This window comes from Misgurnus anguillicaudatus, chromosome 21, assembly GCF_027580225.2.
Source record: "Misgurnus anguillicaudatus chromosome 21, ASM2758022v2, whole genome shotgun sequence".
NCBI classification, from domain to species: domain Eukaryota; kingdom Metazoa; phylum Chordata; class Actinopteri; order Cypriniformes; family Cobitidae; genus Misgurnus; species Misgurnus anguillicaudatus.
Genome location: NC_073357.2, coordinates 38,292,608 through 38,304,606, shown reverse-complemented (window position 1 = coordinate 38,304,606; position 11,999 = coordinate 38,292,608). Strand labels below are relative to the sequence as shown.

The 11,999-nt window shown below is 35.7% G+C and overlaps 2 protein-coding genes across 2 annotated transcripts; both read left to right on the top strand.

Moving 5' to 3' along the window:
• Positions 1–40: 40 nt before the first annotated feature.
• fbxo3 (F-box protein 3) lies at positions 41–6,180 on the top strand. The gene is made up of 11 exons (XM_055206413.2): positions 41–196; positions 770–859; positions 1,000–1,163; positions 1,477–1,591; positions 2,714–2,918; positions 3,253–3,298; positions 3,378–3,462; positions 3,611–3,733; positions 4,105–4,220; positions 4,403–4,593; positions 4,743–6,180. The coding sequence occupies exons 1-11, from the start codon at positions 105–107 to the stop codon at positions 4,869–4,871; spliced, it is 1,356 nt and encodes a 451-aa protein (XP_055062388.1). The 5' UTR covers positions 41–104; the 3' UTR covers positions 4,872–6,180.
• Positions 6,181–7,448: 1,268 nt separating this feature from the next.
• On the top strand, positions 7,449–10,040 carry cd59a (CD59 molecule (CD59 blood group) a). Its single transcript, XM_055206449.2, has 4 exons — positions 7,449–7,568; positions 8,918–8,998; positions 9,093–9,194; positions 9,303–10,040. The coding sequence occupies exons 2-4, from the start codon at positions 8,944–8,946 to the stop codon at positions 9,500–9,502; spliced, it is 357 nt and encodes a 118-aa protein (XP_055062424.1). The 5' UTR covers positions 7,449–7,568; positions 8,918–8,943; the 3' UTR covers positions 9,503–10,040.
• Positions 10,041–11,999: the final 1,959 nt, after the last annotated feature.

Here is an 11,999-nt window from a genome sequence, read left to right as displayed (position 1 = left end):
TTCGTTACATGTGCGCATTATTTGATAACAGAGCAGCGTGCGGACACGCCTTCTTGTCATCGCAGTCAAGGGGGCGGGGTTTCAGCTCTGCATTTGGTATCAAGATGGCAACGTCCATAACACTCAGCCTGGACAACTTACCCTCAGATCCGTTATTGCTGGTGCTGTCATTTCTGGACTTCAGAGATCTGAGCAGGTAAACACCTTTGCATGAAATATTCTGTCAGGCTGCGGAATAACGAACAAGTTTTAAGAGTGTTTGTTGCAGGAATGGGCGGAAAAACATACCGCTTGTACAGTTAGCTGACAGTGCTAGCAGGATAGCTTGTACTTATTAAGCAAGTGATAATCGAGTTTGATAGTCTGATATGAAATGAAATCTATTATAAATCATGCATCTTACACTTTATTGCTACTGGTTATCACATGCTGCTTATGTTTGGAGATAAAACTGCCTTTATGTAAATAGTCAGTAACCGGTTGTGCGGAATATGTGGCTGCGGCTGATAAAAGTGTCAAAGCTTTATGTCTATTGAAACCACACTCTCACAGTAGTTGTAAACTATTTTTGGTGTCTTAAGTTGAATCAAGTTTCGATGATAAATATTTTGTTTTGTGAAATGAGTGGTGAGGATCACGTGACGCTGAGCATCCTAAAGTGACAGTGTCAGTGTAATTCTTTTTGGAGCTTCGGTAAAGCCTTTTAGAAACCGAATCGAAAGTCACACAGTTTACTCTTTATTAAACACCTTATTTGTTTTTCCCTCAGTTGCAGTTTTGTAAGTCGTAGACTAAATGAACTAACTGGTCATAACCCACTATGGAAGAGGCTTTGTCAAAAGCACTGGCTACTTACAGAGTAAGTAACCACATCATAGAAAATTCATTACATTTATTGATACATATACTTGCTCATTATATTTCTCCTGTAACTAAACCACAATTTGTGTTGATTGATTTTTAGGGTAATGAGTGATGCCACTTGTCTTTCATTTACAGGAGAGATAAATCTCAGAGAGGCCTGACCTGGAAGGAACTGTTTCGAGAGTATTACACTGATCGGGGACGTTACATGGACTATTACAGCACTCTCAAGAAAGCCTGGGATGACCTAAAAAACTACCTAAATCAGAAATGCCCTCGAATGATAGCTTCACTCAAAGGTCTGTCCACTCCAACAACCACCATCAATCCTATGAGAAATGATTGTAAAGTGCATTAGTGTTGCATTTCAGACATTTTTATTTCCATAATACGAGTCACTCCCACTGAAAGTTGAGCTGTCTCAACTGAATATTACTTGCATTGACAGATCTTAAAATAAGCCAGTGCCTTTGATTTGTCTTAGAATACATACGAGTAACTTATTTTTCTAAGGTGTGTTTATAAAAGATGCATAAATGTCTTAATTTAACTAAGGCCTAGTCCTGGCTTTAGCGATAGGTCTTAGTGTTTCATTTCTTTTCTTTTGAATAGAGGGCGTGAGAGAGGACGAGCTAGATGCCATTGAGGCTCAGATTGGCTGCAAACTTCCTAATGACTACCGTTGCTCCTATAGGATACACAATGGGCAGAAACTAGTGGTTCCTGGGTAAAACTTATCTCTCTTCTACTAAACACTGGTTTATCAAAGTATTAGCAAAAGCCTTAACATTAATTGCAATGTGTGCCGTGCACAGTGTTACATGAGCACAGATTTTCATGTTAGCCAATAGCATGTAAGGTCATGTAAACATCTTTTTTTAACTTCAGTTTCACTTTGCATACAGTAGCCTTTATTAGAATGCTATGAGCTTATTCAGTATACACGTTGCTGACTATTAGGATACTGAAAGATTTGCATGTTTATTTGCATGCACCCTTAAAATGTGAAAATATTGGAATAGTTTAAACAATTGTTAATTGCACATACTATTTAAATAGCACTTGGTTGTTTAAGACTTGCTTATTTTAAAGTGACACTCCACTTTTTTTGAAAATATGCTGATTTTCCAGCTCCCCTAGAGTTAAACATTTGATTTTTACAGTTTTGGAATCAGCTGATCTCCATGTCCGGCGGTACCACTTGTAGCATAGCTTAGCATAATTCATTGAATCTGATTAGACCATTAGCATCACGCTAAAAATAAACAAAGGGTTTCGATATTTTTCCTATTTAAGACTTGACTCTTCTGCAGTTACATCATGTACTAAGACCAACAGAAAATTAAAAGTTGTGATTTTTTTTGCCGATATGGCTATGAACTATACTCTCATTCTGACGTAATAATCAAGGACTTTGCTGCTGTAACATGGCTGCAGCAAGCGTAGTGATATTACGCACTGCCTGAAAATAGTCCTCTTGGTTACTTTGGGACTATTTTCAGGTGCTGTGTAATATCATTGCGTCTGATATCTGCATAGAAAATCGCAACTTTTAATTTTCCTTAGTACACGATGTAACTACAAAAGAGTCGAGTTTTAAATAGGAAAATATCGCAACTCTTTGATTATTTTTTAGCGCGATGCTAATGGTCTAATCAGATTCAATGAATTATGCTAAGCTATGCTAAAAATAGTACGGCCAGAACCAGAGATCAGCTGAATGGATTCCAAAATGAAAAAAAATCAAATGTTTAGCTCTAGGGAAGCTGGAAAATTAGCATATTTTCAAAAAAGTGGAGTGTCCCTTTAACAGGTTTTAATTTAAATGCCACTTTGTTCCCTTGCATAGGTTAATGGGCAGCATGGCTTTGTCCAACCACTATCGGTCAGAGGACCTGCTGGACATTGAGACAGCAGCAGGAGGATTTCAGCAGAGGAAAGGCATGCGTCAGTGTCTTCCCCTAACTTTTTGCTTCCATACCGGCCTCAGTCAGTACATGGCCCTGGAGAGCACAGAGGGACGGACACACAGTGAGATCTTCTATCAATGCCCGGTTAGATCACCACTTTCAGACTACTACACCCTGATATGCACTAACACACTTACAAAGGTCTGATTTTGGGCTGAACTCTAATGAAGGTGAAACATTAATGCAAATGTGTCATGTAGTCAGGAGCCACGGCACTAGTTCTATGCTAGCTTTGTCTAAGCTTCACATAGTGGGTCAAACTGTGTTTTAACTTATGAAGCAGTTCAGCACATCATAAATGGGGTGCTCTAGGGTTAAAATGTTTTTCGTTTGTTGCATTTTGACCAGTGAGAGGCGCTCTTGTCCTTCTGCATCACAGGCCCTGTTGCTTATGCAGCTGTATGCTTTTATTTTACAGGATCAGCTGGCACAAGATCCCTCTGCCATTGACATGTTTATTACAGGTAACATGCAATGCAAGTTATCAGCATTTAAAGCATTTCAGCTCCAAAAACACATTTTAACTTTCTTTCTGTTTTTCAGGTTCTAGCTTTACAGAGTGGTTTACCTCTTATGTCGATAATGTTGTAACAGGAGAATACCCCATAATACGGGATCAGATATTCAGGTTGTCTATGCACCATACGTTTTTTTATTTTACACATACAATCTTTAAAGATAAAGAACAGTGATTTTTGTTTTGTTTTGGGTGATCTGACGTTACAAAAGCAAATAATACTCCTAACTCATTTTTATTCCTCTTCCTGTTTGCTCAGGTATGTACATGACAAGCGCTGCGTGGCTACCACTGGTGACATCACCGTCTCCGTCTCTACCTCATTCCTGCCAGAGCTCAGTTCGGTCCATCCACCACACTTTTTCTTCACCTATAGGATCAGGTACTTCACATGACTACAGTAAACAGACTCAGGCTATTTAAGCAAGAATTAAGCTCTGTTAACAGTACGTTGTAATATTTTGTACTTGAGAAAATTTTTTCCCAGTATATTCAAACAGCATTTTTTCATTAGTTATTGGAATGTTATAGCAGCTCTCTTGCCAAAAATAGGAATCCCAGTAGAGTAGTATAAGAAAATGTTTAAAAAAAATGCTGACAGGGTTTGTTGAAGTCAAATACTTTAGTTCTTACTAAAATCATTCAGCTGTTGTCTGCTATTGCCAAAGTAAACAACTCAATGCAGCTGAGGTTTGAAATGGGTTGATGCAGTGGGTTAAACCTGCAACCTCTGACCTGTGCGATGTGCACCAGGATTGAGATGGCAAAGTCGGCCCTGCCAGAGAACGCATGCCAGCTAGACAGTCGATACTGGAAGATCACAAACGCGAATGGAAATGTGGAAGAGGTCCGTGGCCCCGGTGTTGTGGGTAAGACCCATTCCTGTTTCGTAAGAATCAACTTTCCTCTGGTAACAAATTTTAAGATTCAATTTGAAATCTGAATCAGAATGTGTTTGTGGAAAGTCACTGCATTAAAGAACACAAAATTGGCCCTAATGCCCTAAAAGTCTTGTTAACACTGGTGCTTTTTACATGCAATGTATGTGAAGGGGAGTTTCCAGTAATGACGCCCGGTAAAGTTCACGAGTACGCCAGTTGTACCACATTTTCCACGACCTCCGAGTACATGGAAGGCTACTACACATTCCACCGGCTCAAGAACAAAGAGGAAGTGTTTGACGTAGCGATCCCACGATTCCATATGGTGTGCCCACCATTCCGTGAATCAGTGGTACGGTCGGTGAGTCAGTACTGTCTTTCCATTAGATCCAAAAAATAAGCTGTTGTTAACTTACCACCTCATCCAAGATGCTACAGTGTTTGGATTTGGACTTGTTTAGTAGTCAGCGCTAATTTTGTATGTCTCATTAATTATTTCTCTCCATTAAGGGCTCAGTGAGTGAAGTCTCGGCTCTTTATAATGATGAGAATTCATCGGACACAGATGACTATGAGGAGGGAGACATGCGTGGAATGAACATGGCTGACCCGGGAGGACGCTGTCCCCGGCACGTCTGATGCACTTTTACATGTAAATGCTTGGCCAGCACCCACCCACAAACAGGCATGTTCACTCAAACACAAGCGGAGGAGGACAAACAGAGCGTTTAGGAATCCATTGTGTATTGTACAACGCCTTTGTGCCTGACACCTCTTGGGCTCTTTCTCCAGTTTGTGAGAGCATGTGTCTAGCTGTGTGTGTGTGTGTGTGTGTGTGTGTGTGTGTGTGTGTGTGTGTGTGTGTGTGTGTGTGTGCGAATGTATGAGATCATTGTATATATATGTATGAGCCTGCAAATGTGATTGAGTGAATGCAGCAGAGTTTATTGTATATGTGAGAGATTAGTTGTACTTTCCTCTCAATGACTTGTCACTTTCTGAAGATTACACATTTGTAGAAATCCTTGGGAGCACAGAGAAAAACAACTTTTATTTTGTAAAAGAAATATACACACACTGAATTGGGAATACTTATTCTGTCTATTCTGTCTACTCTTTCTTCTTTGTTTGCGTGTGTGTATAGTTATAGTGTGGGAGACAGAATTGAATATTCTTATTTTAGTTCTCAAAATAAATCAATTGCATTTGTTTTGTTAATTGTAAAGCGTGCATGTATTTGTGTATATGTGTTTGAGAGTTTCAGCTGAGATTTAGTTGAAATTATATGATCCGATTAGAGAGTGAAAAGCACATGTGGCCAAAACAAACAGTTTATGCACAGCATCAGCTTCAACACAGTAATCATTAAGTTTTTATCAGTTACATTGCCAGTTAGCTGTTTAGATGCCCTGTACTTCGACACATCCAGATAGATGTAAACTGAAAGTCAACCAGACATCCATGTCTGAAATCTTCTGTGTATCCTTGTACAGGGTTTTCTTCTTAGTTAAGCTCATCTCAAGGGCTGTGATGTTATCCAGGCTGGTGCAAATAGCAAGATTATTTCATTTTTTTGCATTATTATGACTTTCTCAGCTTTTATATTTAAAATCATGTTTTTTGGGGTGGTGCAGGTAAAGAATTAAGAATAATGTGCAGTCCTGAATAAAATTTTGACAGAATTTTTCTGCTTGATAGTTTTGTCTGTTCCCTTCCTAATAATGACAACAAAAACTTATCTTGCCTAAAAACATGTGTGAATTTAATTTTCATGTTAATGACTGCAATTGTATTGTAATCTTTATAAAATAATGCAGTGCGGTGGGATTTTTCAGCATTTTGTTCAGCCCTGTTTAGCTCTTTCTTATTGGTTAGTAACACCCTGTTTTTTATTTTGTATATGTAAGTTTTTTTTAATTTGAATTAAGTAAATAAAGAGGTAATGGTCTATTGCTATCATATTTCAATTTTTTTATTCTTTTTATTATTATTTGTTTACTTTCTCTTATAGATCAGAATGTTTTCTGTTACATAAATACAAAAGGGCCATTGATCTTGTTTAAATAATTACCATAACCATTGTCTCATGCAGTTTGAAACAAAAACGTACTGTTTTGACAACACAAAACGGGGAGTCATTTCTATCATTCTGACCCAAGCACTGGCCCACCCTTTTTGTGACAGTTGTCATGGCAACAAGTTAAAAGGCCTTTTTGTAATTTGTCTGATGTTTCTTTGTTGGGCTCTTTTGTTTTTTGGATCAAATCTCCTACAGTACCACCCTGTTTCTTTTTAATTTTTATATGAAAGCATGCATACACTCTTAAAACGGATGTGTTAAAATAACACATCTTGTGTCTAGCTAAGGACAACACTTAACACATCTCTGTGTTATTTTTAGAACTTTGTGTTGTTTTAACACATCTTGTGTTGTCCCTTTTATTTATTTGACCACAGAATCAACCCGGAATGACACATTATGTGTTAAATAGGATAACACAAAACAATGTGTTAAAATTAACACATCCTTTCTTAGAGTGTGTAAACAAGATTTGACGCATTTATAACCGAATCCATCATTTTAAAGTTACCCAAGGTACACTCATAAATGATGTTTGTTGTCCTCAGTGGTCACATCGAGTTATTAGGGCTGCCCATGTGAGAGATCATTTCAAATCTTATTTTCCAGTTATTCTTGTTTATTACAGATTCCTGTTTGTTGATCATGTAAATTGACTGTTGACAACGTTTCTCATTCAACCTCACATTCACCTGTTCATCTGTGCCACAACAAAATGGGTTTTTGTCTGACCACGTGTCCAATAATGATACATGCAGAAAGGCCATGTCTGCCAGTGCATAAACTAAATGTGTTGTGAAAGTATCAAGTAAGGATCTTGGCTGCTAAGAGAAGATTGCAGATTTTAATAGCACAATTTCAGTGTGTATGTCCCTGCAGTAAATTGCTGTAAATATGTTGTTTTGATAGCCACTAATCAAGTCTATACATTAGTTGTCATGAAGTGTCAAGTATGCAGAGATATTTTGGAATTCTTGATAAATCAATTGTTTACAGCAGTAATTTAAGGATTTTTGTTCTGTTTCATATATAAACAACAACATAAGTGCTAGATTTCAATATCATAACATTACATTTTAGGACTGTAGGTGGGCATGTTGGTTTTAAATGATTGGTCAAAAAGTAACTGTAATACAATGAACAAAAGATTTGTTAAGCATTGTGGGCGTGTTTGGAGAGACTGAGTTACCCTCAAGCTCTTCAGCTGTCAAAGTGGTCTGGATTTCTCTGCAGTTGGATAACTTCTTTACATCTGGGTAAGACTACAGAGACGCAAATGCAAAATAATGCCATTAATACTGGGAAAGATTTTTCTTTTACCTCGTGTATATGCTTTGCTTGTGTGCCAAGTCAATTTAAATTGTATTCGATTTATTAAATTAGATTTTATAACAATTAAAAAAAATGTAAGCAGTGTTTTTCGAAAGACAGTAAAAGATGAACTGAACTTCTGTTCTTATTTTTTTGTACATTCCTATTTTGTTGAGTTAACCTTTTGGTTTACAGGAGCATAAATATTATATTCATATTATATTTTATTATTTATCTAAATGTATATATTTTTCTATCTTTCAGAACAAGTTTTGAACATTAAGTAGTTATTTACTTGAAACTCAGAAAGGACAATCAATAAGTTTATGTAATAAATTTAATAAAGGGAAGACTAAAGCAAGATGATGATAAGTGAGTCCATCTGTTTGTTTATACTAGAAGTCATTAACTTTTCAAAAATCTAGTTAGTTACAAAAATAGGTCTTATACTAGTATATTTCTATTCTGAGAATTGCATCCAAATGTAAAATCTGCTATAATTTTCTAATAACTGTTGGGTAAACATTACGGACAAGATTATTGTATTATAATTTTTCACTGAAATGTTGAACTGTTTTGCTGTTTTGTTTCTGGTTGTATTTTCAATCTGTTGAAAGTTATTATACTATTTTCTCTGTTTATTTATTGATTATTTTGTTTGTGTTTTACTGTTATAGATTTTTGTTTTGTTTATATAGTTTTACATATTTTAATCACTGTGCAGGATCCCACTTTGACAATTTGCCTCATATAGTGTCAACATTTATTTTCAAATATTAACTTAATCTAAGAAAATGTGTTGAAGAATTTAACAGCTTGCCTCAGTGTTCTTTATGCAGTGTTGCAGATGTGTGCTGTGTCTGCAAAGGTGGTTATATTATTGATCTTCGTCATTATTTTAAGCATAACAGTTTAAACAAGTGTGTATATAACTTAAGCTAAAGTGCAATACAGATATAGGCAATATATAATCACATAATGTCTAAAACTTAATGACTGTAATACAGAATATTATTAAAAACAAACAACAGAGGATGTAGTGTGTAAAATGAGTTTTAAATCAACCTTGCAGAACATTCACTGTTGTTAAAAAGTAGTGATGACAGAAATCAAATAAGTTATAAAACATTATTTTTTACAATATTCTCCTTCCCACAATCACATGGTTTTATTCCCCTAGAATCAAATGTCATTCTGAATATGAATGATTGAAAGCAATGAACACACCATGACAGTCACATTCAAACCAAATGATACATTTTTGCATTTGTCTCTTTCTCTCTCTCCTGATCAGGATTCAGCTGGTAAATTAAAGGCATTATGAAAACTTCAGTTGGAGTGTGTGTGGTGTTCAGTCTCGCTCTGTTGGGTCTTGGTATGTATTCATATTCATTGATTGTCACTGATCCCCTTTTCAGACATGAATGCAGAACATGTGTTACATTATTGCAACTTCTCTCTCTCTCAAGGTTCTGCTATTAGATGCTACAATTGTAAGGACTACACAGGCACATGCACTACAGAAAAATCCTGCTACTATGATGATGCTTGCTTGACACTCTATGAGAGAGGTGGTACAAAACATTTATAACTCTCACAAAAAATGTCTTTATGTGATCTACAAAATGTACAGTTTTAAAAAAATGTTTTGACAAGTCTCAATCTTTCCTCTGTTTTAGGTGGTGACACATACAAGCGGTGTATAAAATACTCAGAATGTGATCACAACACAGTCGCCCAGAAATTTCCCAACATACAGAGCTTCACGTACTCTTGCTGTACCTCTGACCTGTGTAACGCAGCCAATGTGTCAATGGCAAGCCGCTCTGTGTTGGGAATCCTGCTCTCGCTGGCCCTCTTCTGGTGGTGTGTCCTCTAAATGTTCACAAAGTTGTCCTTTATAAACCTGGTAGTGGTATCAAGCAGTGAGAAAGCAGATTTTCTGTCTCTCTTAAGTTAAGTGGAAAAGATTTCACAGCTTAGATCTCAACTGCATGTTTAAACTGTGTGTGCACACTGCTAAGGCTTGTAAGCATTGTTTTTGTTTAGCACTTAACAGTGAAAGGGAAACTGTCTGATCATAATTGATTGTGGCTTTTATTGTGTATGTTTGGTTTATCAAGGCTAATTCCTGATACACAGAATATTGAAGAGACTGAGTGTGCTCATTCTGGTTTAGAGGATTGCAAGGTAGTTTTTTAAAGGGTAGGCCTACTGTACCACTGCACTTTCATAAAACTGTACCACTGCGTTTTTCCTCTGCCTTGCTTATGAATGTCTTTTTAAAAACGTAAAACCTTTTAAAAAACCTTGTGTGCAATATATATTTTTAGCATATACTGATCAGCTTTTTGTTGCCACTGTAGCCAGCAGAACCTACTGAACCTTTATGACCAATAAAAGGATCATGCTGCAAATTGAGAGTTTGAGATTCTGTTATATTACTAACTACACAATTATTAGCCAGTCATCTCATGTTTCCTGATTATATATATATATATATATATATATATATATATATATATATATATATATATATATTCAATTATTTTTTTCAATGCTTAGAAAGGAGATACAAAAAGGCATTTATAACAATGACAATTACAAAACAAGACTGAGATTTACATACAAAGACACTAAATTTACATTCATCTTCTGTACATATTAATTTAAAAATAAATAAATAAATGAAAAAAACACATCAAAAATAAACAGTGTAGTAGGGGGATTTCATATTTCCAATTCAAAATCCTATATTAAGGTACATAAATATCTTGCTTTGTGACATTTCATACTTTTTAAAGTCTTCAAATATATTGCAAATTCCTCTTTAAACACTACAAAACGTGGAGGAGTTTTACAAAATGTACATTTGTGAATGTAAAATTGAACCAACAACAACAAATTATTTACAACATATGATATCTTTCTATTCTCAATTACCATGCCAAACTTTATAATTTCCCAAGATAAGATTAGTCTCACAGGTAATCTTTGGTTAATCCAGCAGAAGGCATCATTCCATAAAGGTTGTACTAAAATAAATTACACTGAAAAAACAAATGTTCAACCGTTTCCACTTGGCAATGGCATATATTAGAGTCTCCAACATTAAATCTTACTCTCAGAAATTTTTTTGCAGGAAAAATGTGATTTATAATTTTAAAGTGCACCTCTTTACATTTAGGGTTGACAGGAAATGTAAGAAAATTTGTTCTCACTGTTTCCTGATTATATAGTGCCAAAGCATATGCTTGAAGGCTGTATTCATAATAATAATAATAAATTAATAAAATCGTTTATTCATATTATGTAATATTTATTTATTGCAATGTATTTTGTATGTTCCAAATCATGAAAATATGCTGAATTGTTATTTCATACGTAAAAATACTAATGAGGTTCCGGAAGGAGGATCGGCTTGTTGTTTTGGCTAGAAGGTATACAGCAAAACAGTGCTAATAAAAGAACACATGCTTAGAGACTCGGGTTTACAACGGAAGAGGCATAAAACGCTAGGTAAGCTCCACTTAATACACTTTTTTTATTTACTTGACATATACTTCAATTATCGACGCTATGTATACGTTTTATAAAAAACCCCGCCGTCAAACGTTTTAGTAATTCGCGGATGTCAGTTATGTACATAACAAAGACTACCATATTTACCCGTTAACATTTCGGGGCAGTGGTTTAGATTAATCCAGTTCTAGGCCTTTGTTATATTAGCTAGTTTTTACAAACATAGGCTAACGTTACCTTACAAAAAACAGTACTGGTGTGCAGCTTGGGACAAAACAATGGACATATCAGTAGCAGGTGTTTTTAAACCAAGGCAGCTCAAATATGAATTTTAGTGTGGGACTAGTATAAGTCCTGTCCTGGAAACTGCCCCTGAGTGTTAAGTATTGATTTTGATCATTCAGTTAAAATGTTTTTATTTATAGACGGTGCAGTAATGAGTTAACTGTGTTTTCAACAGGGGCTTTACTAGGTCCCCACCCAAAGCATAAACACATGTTGTCATTTATTCAAGGGTGCCATCCAATGTAATTTTAAAGGCAGCGTTATACGAGAAAAAGAATCTGTAATGAACAATGATCTGTTTTCATGAAACCCCCCCACATGGATTTAATATAATAAACCTGTTTAACTTGTTCTCTCGGTAGAGAAGGAAACGCATCATGAAAACTCTGGTTGTATTGGTGTTTGGTCTGGTTGTTCTGGAGCTTGGTATGTACAGTATGAATGTTTACTTAATGTAACATTTAAAAAGTAGTTGTTGGCCAAAATTCATACACTTCCTTAAGATGACACATACCACATTTTATACAGACAAATAAAACAAATATTTGTATTATTACATTACTTAATAA